The 22,879-nt window shown below is 51.6% G+C and overlaps 1 protein-coding gene across 1 annotated transcript in view; it reads right to left on the reverse strand.

Annotated features, from left to right (window-relative positions):
* The window catches only part of LOC140407936 (protein phosphatase 1 regulatory subunit 36), a 242,139-nt gene that overhangs the window by 57,547 nt on the left and 161,713 nt on the right, over positions 1 to 22,879 (reverse strand). Inside the window, exons 6-9 of the mRNA XM_072495125.1 lie at positions 18,334 to 18,432; positions 17,428 to 17,559; positions 5,584 to 5,626; positions 4,031 to 4,197 (exon numbers count right to left, since the gene is read on the reverse strand). Of these exons, the coding sequence (XP_072351226.1) occupies positions 4,031 to 4,197; positions 5,584 to 5,626; positions 17,428 to 17,559; positions 18,334 to 18,432 (441 nt within the window). The remainder of the gene's footprint in view (positions 1 to 4,030; positions 4,198 to 5,583; positions 5,627 to 17,427; positions 17,560 to 18,333; positions 18,433 to 22,879) is intronic.

Here is a 22,879-nt window from a genome sequence, read left to right on the forward strand (position 1 = left end):
GGGGACAGCGTAGAGGGAGCTTTACTCTGGATCTAACCCCGTGCTGTACCTGTCCTGGGAGTGTTGAGGGGACAGTGTAGAGGGAGCTTTACTCCGTGTCTAACCCCGTGCTGTATCTGTCCTAGAATTGTTTGATGGGGACAGTGTAGAGGGAGCTTTACTCTGAATCTAACACCATGCTGTACCTGTCCTGGGAGTGTTTGATGGGGACAGTGTAGAGGGAGCTTTACTCTGTATCTAACCCTGTGCTGTACATGTCCTGACAGTGTTTGATGGGGACAGTGTAGAGGGAGCTTTACTCCATATCTCACCCCGTGCTGTACCTGTCCTGGGAGTGTTTGATGGGGACAGCGTAGAGGGAGCTTTACTCTGTATGTAACCCCGTGCTGTAGCTGTCCTGGGAGTGTTGAGGGGACAGTGTAGAGGGAGCTTTACTCTGGATCTAACCCCGTGCTTTACCTGTCCTGGGAGTGTTTGATGCGGACAGTGTAGAAGGAGCTTTACTCTGAATCTAACCTCATGCTGTACCTGTCCTGGGAGTGTTTGATGAGGACAGTGTAGAGGGAGCTTTACTCCTTATCTAACCCTGTGCTGTGCCTGTCCTGGGAGTGTTTGATGGGGACAGTGTGGAGGGAGCTTTACTCTGTATCTAACCGCGTGCTGTACCTGTCCTGGGAGTGTTTGATGGGGACAGTGTAGAGGGAGCTTTACTCTGTATCTAACCGCGTGCTGTACCTGTCCTGGGAGTGTTTGATGGGGACAGTGTAGAGGGAGCTTTACTCTGTATCTAACCGCGTGCTGTACCTGTCCTGGGAGTGTTTGATGGGGACAGTGTGGAGGGAGCTTTACTCTGTATCTAACCGCGTGCTGTACCTGTCCTGGGAGTGTTTGATGGGGACAGTGTAGAGGGAACTTTACTCTGTATCTAACCGCGTGCTGTACCTGTCCTGGGAGTGTTTGATGGGGACAGTGTACAGGGCGCTTTACCCTGTATCTAACCCCGTGCTGTACCTGTCCTGGGAGAGTTTGATGGGGACAGTGTAGAGGGAGCTTTACTATGTATCTAACCCCGTGCTGTACCTGTCCTGGGAGTGTTTGATGTAAGAGTGTAGAGAGAATTTTGCTCAGGATAGGAGGTGATTATGGGCAGCACGGTGGCGCAGTGGTTAGCATTGCTGACTTTCACTTTAGTAATGGAGAGGGATAGATACGTGCAACAGTGCAAGGTTTACAATTGGGGGAAGGGTAACTACGATGGTGTCAGACAAGAACTGAAGTGCATAAGATGGGACCATAAGCTGTCAGGGAAGGACACAATTGAAATGTGGAACTTGTTCAAGGAACAGGTACTACGTGTCCTTGCTATGTATGTCCCTGTCAGGCATGGAAGAGATGGTTGAGTGAGGGAACCATGGTTGACAAGAGAGGTTGAATGTCTTGTTAAGAGGAAGAAGGATACTTATGTAAGGCTGAGGAAACAAGGTTCAGACAGGGTGTTGGAGGGATACAAGATAGCCAGGAGGGAACTGAAGAAAGGGATTAGGAGAGCTAAGAGAGGGCATGAAAAATCTTTGGCGGGTAGGATCAAGGAAAACCCCAAGGCCTTTTACACATATGTGAGAAATATGAGAATGACTAGAGCGAGGGTAGGTCCGATCAAGGACAGTAGCGGGAGATTGTGTATTGAGTCTGAAGAGATAGGAGAGGTCTTGAACGAGTACTTTTCTTCAGTATTTACGAATGAGAGGGGCCATATTGTTGGAGAGGACAGTGTGAAACAGATTGGTTAGTTCGAGGAGATTCTTGTTTGGGAGGAAGATGTGTTGGGCATTTTGAAAAACTTGAGGATAGTCAAGTCCCCTGGGCCTGACGGGATATATCCAAGGATTCTATGGGAAGCAAGAGATGAAATTGCAGAGCCGTTGGCAATGATATTTTTGTCCTCACTGTCAACAGGGGTGCTACCAGGGGATTGGAGAGTGGCGAATGTCGTACCCCTGTTCAAAAAAGGGAATAGGGATAACCCTGGGAATTACAGACCAGTTAGTCTTACTTCAATGGTAGGCAAAGTAATGGAAAGGGTACTGAGGGATTGGATTTCTGAGCATCTGGAAAGACACTGCTTGATTAGGGATAGTCAGCATGGATTTGTGAGGGGTAGGTCTTGCCTCACAAGTCTTAATGAATTCTTTGAGGAGGTGACCAAGCACGTGGATGAAGGTAAAGCAGTGGATGTAGTGTACATGGATTTTAGTAAGGCATTTGATAAGTTTCCCCATGGTAGGCTTATGCAGAAAGTAAGGAGGCATGGGATAGTGGGAAATATGGCCAGTTGGATAACAAACTGGCTAACTGATAGAAGTCAGAGAGTGGTGGTGGATGGCACATATTCAGCCTGGAGCCCAGTGGCGTACCGCAGGGATCAGTTCTGGGTCCTCTGCTGTTTGTGATTTTCATTAATGACTTGGATGAGGGAGTTGAAGGGTGGGTCAGTAAATTTGCAGACGATACGGAGATTGGTGGAGTTGTGGATAGCGAGGAGGGCTGTTGTCGGCTGCAAAGAGACATAGATAGGATGCAGAGCTGGGCTGAGAAATGGCAGATAGAGTTTAACCCTGAAAAGTGTGAGGTTGTCCATTTTGGAAGGACAAATATGAATGCAGAATACAGGGTTAACGGTAGGGTTCTTGGCAATGTGGAGGAGCAGAGAGATCTTGGGGTCCATGTTCATAGATCTTTGAAAGTTGCCACTCAAGTGGATAGAGCTGTGAAGAAGGCCTATGGTGTGCTCGCGTTCATTAACAGAGGGATTGAATTTAAGAGCCGTGAGGTGATGATGCAACTGTCCAAAACCTTGGTAAGGCCACATTTGGAGTAGTGTGCAGTTCTGGTCACCTCATTTTAGGAAGGATGTGGAAGCTTTGGAAAAGGTGCAAAGGAGATTTACCAGGATGTTGCCTTGAATGGAGAGTAGGTCTTACGAGGAAAGGTTGAGGGTGCTAGGCCTTTTCTCATTAGAATGGAGAAGGATGAGGGGCAACTTGATAGAGGTTTATAAGATGATCAGGGGAGTAGATAGAGTAGACAATCAGAGACCTTTTCCCCGGGTGGAACAAACCATTACAAGGGGACATAAATTTAAGGTGAATGGTGGAAGATATAGGGGGGATGTCAGAGGTAGGGTCTTTACCCAGAGAGTAGTGGGGGCATGGAATGCACTGTTTGATTAGGGATAGTCAGCACGGATTTGTGAGGGGTAGGTCTTGCCTCACAAGTCTTAATGAATTCTCTGAGGAGGTGACCAAGCACGTGGATGAAGGTAAAGCAGTGGATGTAGTGTACATGGATTTTAGTAAGGCATTTAATTAGTTTCCCCATGGTAGGCTTCTGCAGAAAGTAAGGAGGCATGGGATAGTGGGAAATATGGCCAGTTGGATAACAAACTGGCTAACCGATAGAAGTCAGAGAGTGGTGGTGGATGGCAAATATTCAGCCTGGAGCCCAGTTACGAGTGGCGTACCGCAGGGATCAGTTCTGGGTCCATGGAATGCACTGCCTGTGGAAGTAGTTGAGTCGGAAACATTAGCGGCTATTGGATAGGTACATGGATTACGGTAGAATGATTGGGTGTAGATTAATTTGTTCTTAATCTAGGACAAAGGTTCGGCACAACATCGAGGGCCGAAGGGCCTGTTCTGTGCTGTATTTTTCTATGTTCTACGGTTCCGAGGTCCCAGGTTCGATCCCAGCTCTGGGTCACTGTCCGTGTGGAGTTTGCACATTCTCCCCGTGTTTGCGTGGGTTTCGCCCCCGCAACCCAAAGATGTGCAGGGTAGGTGGACTGGCCACACTAAATTGCCCCTTAATTGGAATAAATGAATTGGGTACTCTAAATGTATTTTCTAAAAAGGATAGGAAGTGACCCATACCCCAGTTAGCCATCACCTTCAGGAGAGGGGAGACAAGAGGGGAGACAAGAAAGAAGGCATTTAATTTCAAAATACAGCGTTCGTCATCCTGACCCGGTTACCTGGAGCCTCCGTGGGCACCTTTCGTGCTCTTTTCCTCTTTCTTCGCTCTCTGCACTGGGATGAATATGTCTGAACGAAGCAGGTGGCCGATTTCCGATTCAATCACGTCAAAGCTTTTCCTTCCAAAGGTCACCCATGTCACATACGCGCAGTAGGAGTAAAAGCACTAAAATTACAAGAGGGCGCTGCTCAGTATATCGGAATATGGGGACAGGAGAGTTTTACACCGTGCTGTTAAAACTTTATGGGAAATTGCCCTGATAATACTTGCTTGTGTGAAATACACATGGTCATTATGCTGTTTGCTCAGACAGTGGTGAAAATCCCCTGATACTGAGTGTGAGTGTGCTTCAATCATAGTGCTCCTGCCTCAGAGGCACAAGGGTCTGGGTTTATAAAGCTGACACTCCAGCGCAGTACGGAGGGAGTGCTGCGCTGCTGGGGCGATGTTAAGCTGAGGCACATGCCAAGGTGGATGTAAAGAGCACATGACACTATTTCAAAGACACCATCCAGGACAAAGCAATCCTCTTGATCAGTACACCATCCTCACTGCGTGCAACACCGAACCATTTTGCGCTCTGTTCCAGTATCAAAGTCATTTATATATACCAAAGAAACAGTGGTCCCAGCACTGGTCCTTGGGGAATCTGATATTCCGCACGGGACCTATGAGGTGGGAATGCTTGTTTTCCTCGAGCTCCTTGCGGAGTACGAGCTCCCCGCTAGGGGCGGATATCTCGATTACCCGGTGTATATAAGGTCGGCCAGGAAGGCACCAATCAGAGGGAACCCTAAGGGTTTACCGGGAAGTGAATACATATTTTGTTTGTAAATAAACCTTTGTTCTTATTTTTACTCAGTGTGGATTCCTCGTGTCCTTATTTATTTTAAACTTTAGGGTACCCAATTATTTTTTTTCCAATTAAGGTGCAATTTAGCGTGGCCAATCCACCTGTCCCGCACATCTTTGGGTTGTGGGGGTGAAACCCACGCAGACACGGGGAGAATGTGCAAACTCCACACAGACAGTAACCCGGGGCGGGGATTCGAACCCGGGACCTCAGCGCCGCAGTCCCAGTGCTAACCACTGCGCCACATGCCGCCTTCTCCCCGTCATCTTATTGAAGAAAGGTTCTGTCAGGATGGATAAGAAGGAATACTTTCCAGCTCAGACGCGTCAGTAAGCAGACGACACAGATTTCAAATCATTTGCAAATGAACCGGGTGTGATGTGACAATAATTTGTTTTTACAGAGAGTAAGTTATAATCATCTGGAACAGCTGCCTGGAAAGGCAGTAGAAGCAGATTCGATAAGAGCTTACAATTGGCCATGGCCTTGAAGGGGGCAAGGTTTGCAGAATTATGGGGTGTCACATCTTCAGAAAAAGTCCTGATAAAAGGTCAGCAAGGACGTTCCTCGTTAGAATCCTGCTGATTGCTGTTTGCTAGATTGCTATTGGATCGAGCCTCAAGTTTACCCTGAAGAGTGCTTTCGATCCTTTTACCAGTAACGCAGGTGAGTTAGCCGATCTGTAAAGCGTCACTCACCTCATACAGCTGCCTGTCCTTGTGTGTGGCTGAGCCCATCGCCCTGTCAAAAGATCCAATCAATTACTTTGCTTCATCTCAAACCAACACAGCAAAAAAATAATCCGCTGTTTAGTGTATGTTTTGTGGGAGAGAGTTCCCGACATCGCCTGCCCTTTCTGTGAACAAATGTTTCCTCATCTCATCCCTGAAATTTTTAGACTCTTCCCAGATTCCCCAGCCAGCGGGAATAGCCTCTCTCTATTTACCCTATTTGTCCTTCTTACTTTCTTAAAACTAGGATCAAATCACCCCTTAGCCATCTCTCACCCAGTGAATACAGCCCAGAATTATTTAATTGCTCCTCATAATTTAACATTTGGAGCCCAGGTATTGTCCTGATGAATCTACTTTGCACTCTCTTTAAGATGCATATGTCCATGGAGCTGTATCTATGGGGATGTGAAGATGTGTCCGTGTGGATGGTTGAAATGTTTAACTGGCGATGTTTAGACTGGAGAGCTGATGAGAGTCCCACGTTGCCTCATTTTGGAATGACCGGCCAGGTGAGGTAGTTACTTGGGCAGTTAAAGGCCTTCCCTGAGATTTACATCCCCGGGCTTGGTAATCCAGTCCTCCAGGAACTGACAGTCAATCAGAGGCAAGCACTCAATTGAAGGCAGTACCACTGGGAGGCGCTGGTTGCTGCTGGTACCACAGCCAGCTGAGGCCTAGAATTGTCACTGGATCCGAGGGGTGGGGGCGGGTGGTCGCAGGGCAGAATCACACTTGAGGGGCAGGGGAGGTTGGCAGCAAGGGCTGTCCTGCCTTTGATGGCCAGGCCATCAGCTGTCAAGGCCCCAAATCCTAGAATTCCCTATCTTCGTTCCTCTGACTCACAATCTATTTAATCGTTTGAGGCAGAGCTTAAAACTGTCATGAAGGGGGCTTCCGGTTGCGGTGATGCCTTGCTAGCCGCACGTTTCGTCAGCTCCAGCTCCGACGGACCTTCGGGCTCTTTTAAGAGCCCCAACGGGAAATTTTTGGGCGACGCAACCCGGTGTGGGGTGAGTGAGTAGGGAGTCCCCCCCCCCCCAATGAAAGAGGAAAATATCGGCGGCGGCGGCTGCAGCGCGAGGAATCGTCGATGAAAGGGACAGAAAGGGAGAAGACACAAGATGGCGGCGGAGAAAGCTCAGGCAACATGGGGGCCCGAGCAAGACGAATTTTTGAGACGGTGTGTGGAGCTACTAAAGAGGGAGGTGCTGACCCCGATGCTACAGGCAATTGAGGGGCTCAAGGAGGCACAAAGGACCCAGGAGACAGAGCTCCGCGTGGTGGAGCAGAAGGTGAAGGATAATGAGGACGAGATCCTGGGCCTGGCGGTCAAAACACAGACGCACGAGGCACTCCATAAAAAGTGCATTGAAAGGATCGAGGCCCTAGAAAACAGAGCGCGAAGGAAGAACCTTCGGATACTGGGTCTCCCTGAGGGAGTGGAAGGAGCGGACTGTGGAGCTTATGTAAGTACGATGCTAAGCTCATTGATGGGAGCTGAGGCCCCTGCGGGCCCCTTGGAGGTGGAGTGGGCACATCGGATCCCGGCGAGAAGACCAAAAGCGGGAGAACCACCCAGGGCGACAATCGTGCGATTTCACCGCCTTAAAGATAGAGAAGAGGTCCTGAGATGGGCTAAAAAGGTGCGGAGTAGCAGATGGGAGAATGCAGTGGTACGGGTGTACCAGGATTGGAGTGCGGAGGTGGCGAGAAGGAGGGCGAGTTTTAACCGAGCCAAGGAGGTGTTACACAAAAAGAAGGTGAAGTTCGGGATGCTGCAGCCGGCACGATTATGGGTCACGTACCAGGAGAGACACCATTATTTCGATACGGCGGAAGAAGCATGGACCTTTATTAAAGAGGAGAAATTGGATCGGAACTGAGGGACTGATACCGTAGGGAATGTTATTGTTATTGTTATGGTTGATGTAAATAGAGAAGTAAATTGGGATGGGGGGAGACACTAGGAAATGTGGGCGCCGGTGAGGGGGGAAAGAAGGGACATAGGCGGAGAATGAGGAATGGGAGGGGGAGAGGAAAGGGAGCTGCGCCACAAGAGGCGGGTCAGATAAAGGGATGTTCCCGCGCCAGAAAGAATATGGCGGGAAGACAGGCGCAAGGCGGATGGGAGTTCCCCACACGGGGGGGTCAAGGAGTGAGCAGGAGTAGCCGGGGTCAGTTGAAGTCAGCTGACTTACGGAAGTAGTATGGGGGGAGCAATCACGCTAGAAAGGGATCTAGCGGGGGGGGGGGGGGGGACAACTGGGTTGCTGCTGCGGAAATCAAAAAGGAAATGGCTAAAGAGTGGGTGGGCGGGGATGGTGTGCGACGCCTGGGGAGCGAGTGGGAGCGCGGAGGCGGGATATGGGACTGGCCTAGAGAAGGTGATGGCTAGTCGACACGGGAGGGGGGCAGGTAGCCCCCTAGTGAGGCTGATCACGTGGAACGTGAGAGGCCTGAACGGACCGATTAAAAGGGCCCAAGTGCTCGCGCATTTGAAAAGACTAAGGGCAGACGTGGCTATGCTCCAAGAGACGCACCTGAAGGTGGCGGACCAAGTTAGGTTAAGGAAAGGATGGGTGGGACAGGTGTTCCACTCAGGACTAGATGCAAAGAATAGAGGGGTGGCCATATTGGTGGGGAAACGGGTAGCATTTGAAGCAAAGAACATCGTAGCAGATATCGGAGGTAGATATGTAATGGTGAGTGGCAGGCTGGAGGGAATGGAGGTCGTGTTGGTTAATGTATATGCCCCGAATTGGGACGATGCGGGATTTATGAGACGGATGCTGGGTCGTATACCGGACCTGGAGGTAGGAAACTTGATATTTGGAGGGGACTTCAATACCGTGCTGGACCCAGGGCTAGATAGATCCAGCTCAAAGACCGGAAGAAGGCCGGCAGCGGCCAAGGTGCTCAAGGGGTTTATGGACCAAATGGGGGGAGTGGATCCATGGCGATTTCTTAGACCGAGGGCCAGGGAGTTCTCCTTCTTCTCCCATGTCCATCAAGTGTACTCCCGGATAGATTTTTTTGTTTTGGGAAGGTCGTTGATCTCAAGGGTGGAAGAAGCTGAGTATTCAGCCATAGCGGTTTCGGACCATGCCCCACACTGGGTGGACCTGGAACTAGGAGAGGAAAGGGAGCAGAGAGCACTCTGGCGATTAGATGTGGGATTGATGGCGGACGAGGGAGTGTGTGGAAGAGTGCGGGGGTGTATTGAGAGATACCTGGAGGTCAATGGCGACGGGGAGGTCCGTGTGGGAGTGGTATGGGAAGCACTAAAAGCGGTGGTCAGAGGAGAGCTGATCTCCATTGGGGCCCACAAAGGGAAAACAGAGGCCAAGGAAAGGGAAAGATTACTGGGGGAGATTTTAAGGGTGGATAGGGAATTTGCAGAGACCCCGGAGGAGGGACTGTACAGGGAGAGGAGACGACTCCAGACGGAGTTTGACCTCCTGACCACCAGAAAGGCGGAGGTGCTGTGGAGGAAGGCACAGGGGAGGAGGTATGAATATGGGGAAAAGGCTAGTCGCCTGCTGGCTCATCAGTTGCGAAAGAGGACAGCGGCGAGGGAGATAGGGGGAATTAGAGACGAAAAGGGAGCCACGGTGCGAAGAGCAGGGAAGATAAATGAGGTGTTCAAGACCTTTTATGAGGGACTGTATAGGTCCCAACCCCCAGAGGGAGAGGAGGGGATGCGGCAGTTCCTGGATCAATTGAGGTTCCCGAGGGTGGAGGAGCAGGAGGTGGAAGGCCTGGGGGCACCGATTGGGGTGGACGAGGTTATTAAGGGGCTGGGGAACATGCAAGCAGGGAAGGCTCCGGGACCAGACGGGTTCCCGGTGGAATTTTATAGAAAATATGTGGACTTGTTGGCCCCGTTGTTGGTGAGGACGTTCAATGAGGCCAGGGAAGGAGGGACTTTACCCCCGACAGTGTCGGAGGCGACGATATCGCTAATTTTGAAGAGGGATAAAGATCCGTTGCAGTGCGGGTCCTATAGACCTATTTCATTATTGAATGTGGACGCCAAATTGCTGGCAAAGGTACTGGCATCGAGGATAGAGGACTGTGTCCCGGGGGTGATGCACGAAGACCAGACAGGGTTCGTAAAAGGGAGACAACTGAATGTTAACGTGCGACGATTATTAGGGGTGATAATGATGCCCCCAGTGGAGAGGGAGGCAGAGATAGTGGCGGCAATGGACGCAGAGAAGGCATTTGATAGGGTGGAGTGGGAGTATTTATGGGAGGTGTTAAGGAGGTTTGGGTTCGGGAACGGGTTTATTAGCTGGGTCAAACTTCTTTATGGGGCCCCAACGGCAAGTGTAGTCACGGGTCGGCAAAGATCGGAGTATTTCCGATTATATAGGGGAACAAGACAGGGATGCCCGCTGTCTCCACTGTTGTTCGCGTTGGCAATTGAACCTTTGGCCATGGCGTTGAGAGACTCCAGGAAATGGAGAGGGGTGATTAGAGGGGGAGAAGAACACCGAGTCTCGCTATACGCGGATGACCTACTGTTGTATGTGTCGGACCCAGCGGGGGGGGATGATAGAGGTTATGCGGATGTTGAGGGAGTTCGGAGATTTCTCGGGATATAGGCTTAACATGGGGAAGAGTGAACTATTTGTGATACACCCAGGGGACCAGAGTAGAGAGATAGAAGGCCTGCCTCTAAGGAAAGTGGAAAGAAACTTCCGATACCTGGGGATTCAGATCGCTAGGAGCTGGGGAACCTTGCACAGACTTAATCTGACACGATTGGTAGAACAAATGGAGGAGGACTTCAAGAGGTGGGACACGCAGCCTCTGTCGTTGGCGGGCAGAGTGCAGGCAATTAAGATGATGGTCCTCCCGAGGTTCTTATTTGTATTTCAATGTCTCCCTACACTAATCACTAAGACCTTTTTCAAAAAAATAGACAGGAGCATCACGAGCTTCGTGTGGGCAGGGAAAGTCCCGAGGGTAAGGAGGGGGTTCCTACAACGTAGCAGGGACAGAGGAGGATTGGCGCTACCGAGTTTGGGCGACTACTATTGGGCCGCCAATGTGGCGATGATTCGTAAATGGATGATGGAGGGAGAGGGAGCGGCGTGGAAAAGACTGGAGAGAAAGTCCTGTAAAGGGACGAGCTTAGAGGCGCTGGTGACGGCGCCGCTACCGTTCTCACCAAATACGTTTACCACGAACCCGGTGGTGGCGGCAACATTGAATATCTGGGGACAATGGAGGCGACAGAGAGGTGTGCGGGGAGCCCTGGTGGGGTCCCCAATCAGGAACAACCATAGGTTTGCCCCAGGAAGAATGGATGGAGGATTTCAGAGCTGGCACCAGTTGGGAATTAGGAGGGTGGGAGATTTATTTATAGATGGGACGTTTGCGAGCTTGGGAGCATTGGAGGAAAAGTATAAGTTGCCCCGGGAAACTTCCTTAGATATATGCAGGTGAGGGCGTTCACTAGACAACAGGTGAGGGAATTTCTGCTGCTCCCGGTACAAGGGATTCAGGACAGAGTGCTTTCGGGGGTGTGGGTCGGGGAGGGCAAGGTGTCAGAGATATACCGAGAGATGAGGGAAGAGGGGGAGGAGTTGGTGGGCGAACTAAAAGGAAAGTGGGAAGAAGAGCTAGGGGAGGAGATAGAGGAGGGTATGTGGGCTGATGCCCTAAGCAGGGTAAACTCCTCTTCCTCATGCGCCAGGCTTAGCCTGATCCAATTCAAGGTGCTACATAGAGCACACATAACGGGAGCAAGATTGAGCAGGTTCTTCGGAGTGGAGGACAAGTGTGGGAGGTGCGGCGGAAGCCCGGCAAACCACGCACATATGTTTTGGTCGTGCCCGGCACTGGAGGGGTATTGGAAGGGAGTGACGGGAGTGATTTCCAAGGTGGTGAAGGCCCGGGTCAAACCAGGCTGGGGGTTAGCTCTATTTGGAGTTGCGGATGAGCCGGGAGTGCAGGAGGCGAAAGAGGCCGACGTTGTGGCCTTTGCGTCCCTAGTAGCCCGGCGTAGGATTCTACTCATGTGGAAGGAGGCGAAACCGCCCGGACTGGAGGCCTGGGTAAACGATATGGCGGGGTTCATAAAACTGGAGCGGATAAAGTTTGCCCTGAGAGGATCGGCTCAAGGGTTCACCAGGCGGTGGCAACCATTCCTCGACTACCTAGAGGAACGTTAGAGGGAAGACAGATGACCAACAGCAGCAACCCAGGGGGGGGGAAGTTTTAGTTTATGTTAAATGATTAGATTACTATGTTGATTAGACATTTGTTTATTGTTAAACTTTCTTTACTGTTATGTTTGTTCTGTAAAGGGAAAAAATTTGTTCGACAAAATTTCAATAAAACATATTTTTTTTTAAAAACTGTCATGAAGGTCCAGCTCTTCAATGTTTAGAAAAATTATTTTTTCGAAACCTTTACCTGAAATCCTGGAATTTGAAATGAGACAAAACGGCCGTAAAAATGCACGGCCGCCTTCCGAGGGGGAGGTGAGAAAGGCAAACATGAACTGGCCAAGCAGACATCCCAGCTCCCGCTGATCAACGTCTCAGAATGCAGGAAAGGTCTGATTTCAAAGCAACCTGACTCTGGGCAAGTGACCTCGGGCTGGATTCTCCGTTCCTGAGACCCCTGGGCAGGATTTTCCACCCCGCCGCCCCACATTTCTGCCTCGACCCGCCGGCGGGATTCTCCGTTGCACCTTCCGGTCGATGGGGTTTCCCATCGTGGGGCTGCCCCACGCTAGAAGCCGTGTAGGAAAGACGGGCGACCTGTACCCCGGCCTGGGAAGGGGACTGCCAGCCACCACCGTTCGCCATGCCTGGACGCAGGTGGCAGAGGCCGTCCGGACCGGCCAGCAATGCCCAAAGAAACTGCCCGACCTCCTCAGGCCACACCCGGAGGGCCGAATACCCACACTGCCCCACATAACAGTACCCATAACAGCCGCCATGGCTGTGTGCCTTGGCCGCTGAAGCCACCAGCTCCCCACCCCCTGGGCATGGGTTGGTCTGGCCAACACTGTGTGTTTTGGTTTCCACGCCCCGCTAGGAGAAAGCCCCTCGTCAAGGCTGCTCCCTCCGCTGTGAGAGTGGGAAGACTGCGGAGGGAGACCGCCGGACCTGCAGCAGAGCAGAGGGCACTGGACTTGGTCAGAGGGCCCGGAGAAAGGGAAATTGCCAAGGCGGAGGTCGGCATCGGGCGAGGAAGTGAGACCCCGTTGAGTTGCAGTTCCCCATGTGTGTCACCCCCCCTCCCCACCACCATCCCCCCTCCAGCCACCCCAACGCCCACACTCACACCACCCCCGCACCCACACCTCCCCCCACACACCCGGCCCGCAGTCCAACCATGCATCGTGTGTCGTGCAGGAACTTCTGGTGATGGCGCAGACCCTTCTGACGTCCCCACCCCCACCTCGTCCCCCACCCCCAACCACCACCAGAAATGGAGAGCAGCAACGAGGTCAGCAAAAGCCGCAGGCTGAAGGAAATCAGGCAGCTGTTTAGCCACCCTGCAGAATGCAGTGTCTCCAAACTAACTGCTAACCTGCCAGAGTCAGCTCAACTGGAAGCACCAAACTTTAAAAAAATGTTAAAACTAAATTTAGAGTACCCAATTCATTTTTTCCAATGAAGGGGCAATTTAGCGTGACCAATCCACCTAACCTGCACATCTTTGGGTTGTGGGGGCAAAATCCACGCAAAAATGGGGAGAATGTGCAAACTCCACACGGACAGTGACCCAGAGCCGGGATTGAACCTGGGACCTCGGCGCCGTGAAGCCGCAGTGCTAACCCACTGCGCCACCGTGCTGCCCCTGGAAGCACTCAACTTAATGGCCGCAATGTACCGCCATCTAAACTCACAGTCAAACCTTTACTTTAATTGGACTTTGAACTTCTCATCTGTGTGAATGTGTGAGTTGTGTACTTTGTTATTTCTCTCAGGTTATTTCTTTAATAACTAATAAACGTACTCTTTCTTTGACTAAGAAAGCCTAGTTAAATTAGCTCCATCTAAAAGGTTGGGCATTTGGACTGGGAGAAGATATCCGGGGGAATGGCTTCCTTTTTAATTAACCTTGTTGCAACCGACCGAGGGCGGGAGCAAGGGGCGTTGAATAAAGAAGGGGAGCCAATGAATTCCTCCGCACCCGGGGGCATAACAAAATTGGGGTCCTGTTCAGGAATGCAGAAAATTGGGATAGCTCGCCCAGGGAGCGGTCATAACAACACTTACTGAGGCGGCACGGTGGCGCAGCAGTTAGCACTGCAGCCTCGCGGCGCCGAGGACCCGGATTCGATCCCGGCTCCGGGTCCCTGCCCGTGTGGAGTTTGCACATTCTCCCCGTGTTTGCATGGGTTTCACCCCCACAACCCAAAGATGTGCAGGCTAGGTGGATTGGCCGCGCTAAATTGCCCCTTAATTGGCCCATCTTGCCTATGTTAGCTCCATGAAAGAGCTATCCAGATAGCCTCACTACTTTGCTCTTTCCCAACAATTTATTTTCTCTTAAGGTACTTAGCAGTTCCGCATTGAAAGTTATTCTTCAATCTGCTCCAGAGGGACACTTTCTGGCAGCCCATTATAAGTTGCTGAATGAACAAAATTCAGGGCTCTGGGGAGAGAGAGGGAAAGGTGAACTAATAAAAACTGGCTCAGACGGCTGGGAGAGGTTCAATAGGCTAAATGTGTTGTATCATTTAGGATATATATATTTTTATTCTCCATTTTCACATTTTCTTCAGAATTTACACCCACCAACAAACAGTAAACGATAACGAATACAATGTCAATCCCCCTCCCAACAACAACAATCCCATCCTCCCACCATCCCCCAAACGACGGCCCACCTGACAATATATATGCATCAAATAAAACAAAACCTCCCAAGGAGGAAAAAAGAGAAAGGAATCAGGAATCGCCCCTGGTCACCATTGACACATATGGTCCACCCCGCAACCCCCCCTAATATTCAACGCCATCCAATCCCCGAAAGAGTACCGTGAATGACACCCATGAATTGTAGACACCCCCCCATTCCCCCTCCCAGGCTCCTCCCCTCCACTTCCTCTTGTAAACTCCTCCCCCCAACCTCGGTTCCTTCCCCCAACTTTTCACCCCGGCTAGACTCACCGAAACCTGTTCTGCCAGGCTCCGATGGCCGCAGTCCCTCTCCCGACCTCACTCCCGTTCACTGGCCGGCTTAAACCGGCCAGCGTGGAGGCCCCCGCCCGGGTCTCCTTCCCCCCTGCCCGGTTCCAGGGAAACCAAGAAACCATACACACCCAAGCCCCAAAGAACCATCATTGCAAATGAGAGTCCCAACTCTTCCCTTGTCCAAATATACAGCGTCGACTCATTTAGTACATTCACCAACTCGCAGTGAAAAAATAAAGTTACGCTGCATCGGTACACGACCCACTCTCAGTCCCATTTCTCAATTCTGCCACTGTCCTTCTGCCTTCGCAAACTCCTCCACCGCTTCCGCCATCCCAAAATAAAAGTCCTCGGATTTGCAGGTCACCCTCAACTTAGCTGGATATACTATGCCGCACTGCACCTTGCTGATGTACAGTGCCCTCTTCACCCGGCTGAAGGCAGCCCGCCTCCTCGCCAGCTCCACCGTAAAGTCCTGGTATACACGTATACCAGCTCCAGCCCACTGCACCACCCGCTTCTGCTTTGCCCAGCACAGGACCTTCTCCTTCACGCTATACCTACGGGAACACACAGTTACTACTCTTGGCGGCTCACTCGCCTTTGGTATAGGCCTCCACGTCCGATCCAGTTCATATCGAGAGGGATCGTCCCCCTCCCCCAATAGCTTCGCCAGTATCGTGGCAAAATACTCCATCGGCCTCGGGCCTTCCACCCGTTTGGGCAGACCCACAATCCTCAGATTCTGCCGCCTGGAGCTGTTTTCCAGGTCTTCCATTTTGGCTCGCAGACCCTTGTTGGTCTCTATCATGGTAGCATAGTGGTTAGCACAATTGCTTCACAGCACCAGGGTCCCAGGTTCGATTCCGGCTTGGGTCACTGTCTGTGTGGAGTCTGCACGTTCTCCCCGTGTGTGCGTGGGTTTCCTCCGGGTGCTCCGGTTTCCTCCCACAGTCCAAAGATGTTCAGGTTAGGTGGATTAGCCATGCTAAATTGCCCTTAGTGTCCAAAATTGCCCTTAGTGTTGGGCGGGGTTACTGGGTAATGGGATGGGGCGGAGGTGTGGGCTTGGGTAGGGTGCTCTTTCCAAGAGCCGGTGCAGACTCGATGGGCCGAATGGCCTCCTTCTGCACTGTAAATTCTATGATAGATTCTATCATCTTCCGCAACTCCTTCCCCATCGAGGTGAGTTGGTCACTTTGCTGCGATAATGCCTCTTCCACTTCCTTCAGTGTCTCACCTTGCTCCCGCACCTCTGCCGCTGCGCTTGATACCACCGCCCTCACCGGGGCAATCGCCTCCTCCACCAGCACTTTCAATACCGCCCCCATCTCCTTCTTCATCGCTTCCATGTGCTTTGTGAACTGTTTTTCAAGTTCTACAGCCATCACCTAGGTCATTTCTTCTGCTGTGAGCGATGTGGCCTCCCCTGGTGCTCCAGCCTCCGCTTTCCTTACAGTTCCTGCGCTGACTTTTCCACTCACCGGCGGACTTGCATTAACCCCCTTTTTCACGGCCATTTTTATCCCGAGCTTGGACATTTCTCCTCCCTGTGCCTTCTTACAGCTTTTTCAGCCTCCGTTGCCCCTGGGACCGGGAGTTAAAACCCCAAAATTACTATTCCCGAGCGGGAGCCCTCCAGTGTGCGGCTGCCTCCCGCCCGCCGTCACCGGAAGTCTCGCATCATTTCTAATATGATGTAGTGCGATACCAAGTATCCTTTGGGACCTCAGCCTCGGCAAAAGCTCTAAGCTCTTTAATCATCTGTAATGAGCTCTACCTGTGTTCAAAATAGTAAGAAGTCTTACAACACCAGGTTAAAGTCCAACAGGTTTGTTTAAAATCACTAGCTTTTGGAGCACAGCTCCTTCATCAGGTGGTCACCTGAGGAAGGAGCAGTGCTCCGAAAGCTAGTGATTTGAAACAAACCTGTTGGACTTTAACCTGGTGTTGTAAGACTTCTTACTGTGCTCACCCCAGTCCGGCATCTCCACATCATGTGTTTAAAATATATTTGGGCCACAGGCAAATTCACCCTCGTAAACTCATCAGAGATGTGAGCATAAATTCAAGAAAGATCACAGCTGTACATTATTGGCTATTTCATAGTCCAAACAGGGACTAACAATTCCGAATGAAGGTGTCTTTTAGAGTATGGGGAACAATCGAGAGTTCTGATTGGAGGAACAATGAGCGTGGGTGGGACAGAGTCTAAGCCATCAGCTCCTCCAATCACAGGTTGTCTCTCCTATCCACCTCCTCCAATCATAGGCTGTCTCTCCCATACTCAGCACTCCACCTCCTCCAATCACAGGTTGTCCCCTCCTGCCCTTGTTGCCCCTTAGTCCGCAGAATCTACGATTGGAGGAGCAGCAAGGGTGGGAGAGAGGGAGCCCCTGATTGGGGGAGCTGGAGCAATTATTCTGGTCAGTCACACTGTCGCCATTTGGCTGCACCATTGCCAATCGTGTTGAGTGGCTGCGAGGAAAAGAAGCCGGAAGCGAAGAAAGGAGGGAGGAGATTGGGAGCAGGGCCCGGGAGAGCCATCACTCAGCACCATGCTAGCCCGGACCTGACTGTCACCCATGCTGCTGACGGTTATGGGGAAGAACAGTGAAGAGTTCCTGATATCGGTACTCACTTTCCACATGCCATGTGGTGCTGTTTGGCCATATCCAGGCCCAGTAACAATTTGGAGTAAACTTGTGCCATCAGTTTTTGAGCCAATTTCATTTTGGCGTCAGCCTCAGCCATCTCGATTTGTTCCAGAGCGCTGAGAGTAAGGGGAAAGAAAACAGAAACATTTTTAATCCCAACAATGTTTAAACGGGCCCCTCCCATTCATAGACCAACCCTATCTGCCATATCTTCCCGGATTCGCTCAATCCATTACGGTACCCCAACCCATTACGGTAGCACAGTGGTCAGCACTGCTGCCTCACAGCTCCAGGGTCCCGGGTTCGATTCCCGGCTTGGGGCACTGTCTGTGCGGAGTCTGCACGTTCTCCCCGTGTCTGCGTGGGTTTCCTCCGGGTGCTCCGGTTTCCTCCCATAGTCCAGAGATGTGCAGGTGAGGTGGATTGGCCGTGATAAATTGCCCCTGAGGGTGGGGTTACAGAGCGGGGGAGTGGGCCTAGGTAGGGTGCTCTTTCAGAGGGTCGGTGCAGACTCGATGGGCCGAATTACTCTTTCTGCACTGTAGGGATTCCATGATTCTATGAGAATCTGTCCAGCCCCTCATGATTTTGAGCATCTCTATCAAATCCCCTCTTAATCCTCTTCTCTCCAAGGAGAACAGTCCCAACCTCTCCAATCTTTTCCTCATAACCGAAGTTTCTCAATCCTGGAACCATTCTTGTAAACCTCTTCTGATTAAGGCCGGAATAGAGTCTTTTAGCCTCTTGGAGATTGAAGGGATATTGAGAGCAGGCGGGAAAATGGAATTTAAGCCCAAGGCCATCCGCGATCATATTAAATGGTGAAACCGGCTCGAGGGGCTGAATGGTGTACTCTGCTCCTATTTCTTGTGTTCTTACAACCAACTTACGTCACAAAAGTGCCTGGCTTGGACTCCAGTTCATACTTAGAAAGAAATGCGGAAAAGTAATTGAGTAAAGTCTTCAGGAATTCATTCAAGTGGCGAGTCCTGGAACATCAAACAAAAGAGGCTGCATTTTACACGTCATTATAACCAGTGAAAAATGAAAACTTTGGAAAATATGCAAAAGTTCCGTCTGAAACTGCGAAAGGAAGATGTTGGGCACGACTTAACGGCCAATCTGCACCCGAAAAGCAGGGCGCCACGGCGCAGCGCGGCCGATAGAAGCCGGGAGGGTGACCCCGCTCCCGGGATCTACCCTGCTCGCAATACCTCACAAGAAAATTTTTTTTAAAAAGTGTTTTTATTGAGGATTTTTGAGCTATACAAGACCAAGGCAATTGTGAACATTCATTGAAAGGTAACAGGAGTGAAATAATAAACTGATAATACTACTACTAATAATAATAATCGCTTATTGTCACAAGTAGGCTTCAATTAAGTTACTGTGAAAAGCCCCTAGTCGCCACATTCCGGCGCCTGTTCGGGGAGGCTGGTACGGGAATTGAACCGTGCTGCTGGCCTGCCTTGGTCTGCTTTAAAAGCCAGCGATTTAGCCCAGTGTGCTAAACCAACCACTACAAAATAAAACAATAAGACAGTAAAGAACAAAAAGAAAAGGAAGAATTGTATGTACATCGTTTGCAGTTTCCTGTTCTGTGTTCTCCAGCAGGTGTTTATTCCCGACCGGGACCCCGACTTTCCTCCCCTCACCCCTTTCTTCTTGACCCCCCTCCCCATCTAGATGTCTGGCGTACCCTCTTTCCTTTTCAGCTCCTATATTTTGTACCTGTGTGATTGGCGTGATGCCGTGTATTTTGTTGTTTGCTGATCTTGGTTGGGTTCATAGAATTTACAATGCTGAAGGAGGCCATTCGGCCCATCGAGTCTGCACCGGCCCTTGGAAAGAGCACCCTACCCAAGCCCACACCTCCACCCTATCCCCGTAACCCCACTTAACCTTTTTGGACACAAAGGGCAATTTATCATGGCCAATCCATCTAACCTGCACATCTTTGGACTGTGGGAGGAAACCGGAGCATCCGGTTCTTATGTTTCATTGTTCCCTCCCCACCCACCCCTCCTTTCATGGAACATACAGAGCAGAAGGAGGCCATTTTGCTCATCGAGTCTGCACCGAACCACTTAAGCCGTCACTTCCACCCTATCCCCATAACCCAATAACCCCTCCTAACCTTTTTTTGGACACTAAGGGCAATTTATCATGGCCAATCCACCTAACAGCACGTCTTTGGACTGTGGGAGGAAACCGGAGCACCCGGAGGAAACCCACGCAGACACGGGGAGAACACACAGACTCCGCACAGACAGTGACCCAGCGGGGAATCGAACCAGGGACCCTGGTTCTGTGAAGCCACAGTGCTAACCACTGTGCTACCGTGCTGCCCCTTTTGTTAGCATTCGTTATCGTGTTGTGGCTTTCAGCTGCCTCTGGTTTACTGGCTGTTGGCTACAAACAAATCTCAAAACAGCTGGGTGACGAGCTCTCATGTTTTGTGGAAGGCTTCTTCCGACTCCCGGAAGGTGATTTTGATGTTCTCTAGCTGGAGAAATTCCGATAGGGCGGACAGACAGCCAGCCTGCAGCTTTGGGTGGTGCCGAGCAGGATTCTACAGCGGGCGATCAGGGCAGCAAAGGCAAGGGCGTCGGCCCCTCTCCCCATGAAGAGATCTGGCTGCTCTGATACCCCAAAGACTGCCACCTTCGGGCATGGCTCCACCCTCATCCCCACCACCTCGGACATTGCCTCGAAGAAGGCTGTCCAGAACCCAGCAGGTCTGGGGCAAGACCAGAACATGCGGGCGTGGTTGGCCGGGCCTCCTTGGCACCGCTCACATCTATCCTCCACCTCCGGGAAGAACCTGCTCATTCGGGTTTGAGTTAAGTGAGCTCTGTGTACCACTTCCAGCTGCATGAGGCTTAGCATTGCGCATGTGGAGGTGGAGTTCACCCTGTGCAGTGCTTCGCTCTAGAGTCCCACCCAAATCCCAAGTCCTCCTTCCACTTTTCTCTTGTCTCATCCAGTTGTGTGTTAGCCGTCCCTAGTAGTCACCCATACAGGTCACCGCAGTTCCCGTTTCCTATGATGTCCCCGTCAAGTAGGTCCTCGAACAATGACTGTTGCAGTGGTCATGGGCAACATGGTCGCATAGTGGTTAGCACAGTTGCTTCACAGCTCCAGGGTCCCGGGTTCGATTCCCGGCTTGGGTCACTGTCAGTGCGGAGTCTGCACGTTCCCCCCGTGTCTGCGTGGGTTTCCTCCGGGTGCTCCGGTTTCCTCCCACAGTCCAAAGATGTGCAGGTTAGGTGGATTGGCCATTCTAAATTGCCCTTAGTGTCCAAAAAGGTTCGGTTGGGTTACGGGGATAAAGGGGATAGGGTGGACATGTGGGGCTTAAGTAGGGTGCTCTTTCCAAGGGCCGGTGCAGACTCGATGGGCTGAATGGCCTCCTTTTGCACTGCAAATCCTATGATTCTATGCCCTCATTTCCCTACGTAAGAGGTTTTTGACCTGCTTGTATCTTAGTTCACTGTCAGCTGGAACTTCTCTGTCAGTTCCATAAGTGTTGTCAGCCTATTGTCAGTGTGAAAGCCCCTAGCTGTCAATGTCATTCCCTCCTGTCTCCACCTTTAGAAGGTGGCGTCCATAGTCGCCAGGGTGAACCTGTGGAGGTTGCAGATGGGGGCTTTATCGGACATTTTGGTTAGTCTGAAGTGCTGCCGCAGCTGGTTCCAGGGCCAGAGTGTTGGCTATCACCACTGGGCTTGTTGAGTATTTATTCGGAGGGGATGGAATTGCCGCCGTAGCCAGGGCCCAGAGGGATGCCCCTCTGCAGCAACTCTCCTCCATAAGCACCCACTCGGCTTCTGGCTCCTTCATCCACCCATTTACCCTCTCCACGGTTGCTGCCTGGTGGTAATATTGCAGGTTTGGGAGGGCTAGCCCCCCCCCCCCATGGTTCTCACTCACTGCTGTACCCTTTTTGGGATCCTTGTATTCTTCCACCCACACAAACGCTATGATCAGTTTTTCTAATGAGTTGAAGAAGGCCTTGGGGGTATAGATCGGGAGGGATCTGAACAGGAAGGGAAGCTGGGCAGTACGTTCACCTTGATCATCTGCACCCTCCCTGCCATGGAGAGTGGGAGTGGGCCCCATCTCTGCAGGCCCCTTTTAACTTCTTCCGTCAGGCTGGTCAGGTTCCATTTGTGGATCCCTGTCCAGTCATGGGCTTTCTGGATCCCCACGTAGTGGAATTTGTGTCGGGCCTGTTTAAACGGCAGCCCCTCCAGCGCTGCCCCTCCCCCTTGTGGGTTCACCGGAAAGACCTGACTTTTGCCCAGGTTGAGCTTGTGGCCCGAGAAGGTTCCAAACTCTCTCAAGAGCGCCATGATCCCTTCCTCGCTGCTTCGCGGGTCCGAGATGTAGGGGAGCAGGTCACCGCATAGAGCGAGACTCTGTGCTCTCTGCCTCCTGTCCGGATCCCCCGCCAGTTCTTTGCCACCCGAAGCGAAGTGGTTGATCGCTAGGGTGAACAGCAGCGGGGACAAGGGGCATCCCTGCCTTGTCCTCTGTGCAGCTGGAAATACTTAGGGCAGGGCCAGTGCTGTCGCCAATGTTTTGTAGAAGTCCGCCGGGAATCGGTCCGGTCCCGACGCCTTCCCCGCCTGCATGGAGTTGATGCTCTCCATGACTTCTCCTAGTTCCAGTGGTGCTTTCAGGTCCCATTGCCTCTCCTCCCCCACGACTGGCATGTCCAGTCCATCAAGGAACTACTTCATCCTCAAGTCCCCCGCTGGGGGCTCCGAGGTGCACAGCCCCCGGTAGAAGGCCTCAAATGCTTTGTTGATCTTTTCTGGCTCCGCTACTAGTTTGCCTTTGCTGTCCCTAATTTGAGCTATTTCCCTCGTGGCTGCCTGCTCTCTCAGCTGGTCAGCCAGTCGGCAGCTGGCCTACTTTCCATGTTCGTACAGGGTCCCCCGTGCCTGGCGGAGTTGGTGCACTGCTTTACTCGTGAAGAGCAGGAAGTCTAGGTCCATTTGTAGCTTTTTCCCCTCCGTCAGGAGCTCTACGGTCGGGGGCTCGGAGTATCGCCGGCCTCGCGAGATGTTGCGATGTAAATTCCCCCGTTGTGGGCTATTTGCTTTTCCACTTTTTAGCAAATCTGCATATTAGAGCGAGACAGTTAGTCTCGCTTTAATGTACAGCTTGCTGAAGCTCCTGCGGCGTGGGAACTATAGCCTTTGCCTTGGAGACCTTGGGTGAGTGCTGGTCTCCACAAATCGGGACCAAATGGAACAGCACTTCTGGGGGTCTCCCAGGGAATCGGAAGCCCCCAGCTTCATGTCCTTTGCGCAGGGTGGTACCCTGGCACTACTGGTCCCATGTGGGTGCCAGCCTGGCATTATCAAGGTGCCCAGGTGGCTGGGGCACTTCCAGGTTGGTGGTGCCATGCTGGCTTTTTTGTGTGGT

This window comes from Scyliorhinus torazame, chromosome 2, assembly GCF_047496885.1.
Source record: "Scyliorhinus torazame isolate Kashiwa2021f chromosome 2, sScyTor2.1, whole genome shotgun sequence".
NCBI lineage: Eukaryota > Metazoa > Chordata > Chondrichthyes > Carcharhiniformes > Scyliorhinidae > Scyliorhinus > Scyliorhinus torazame.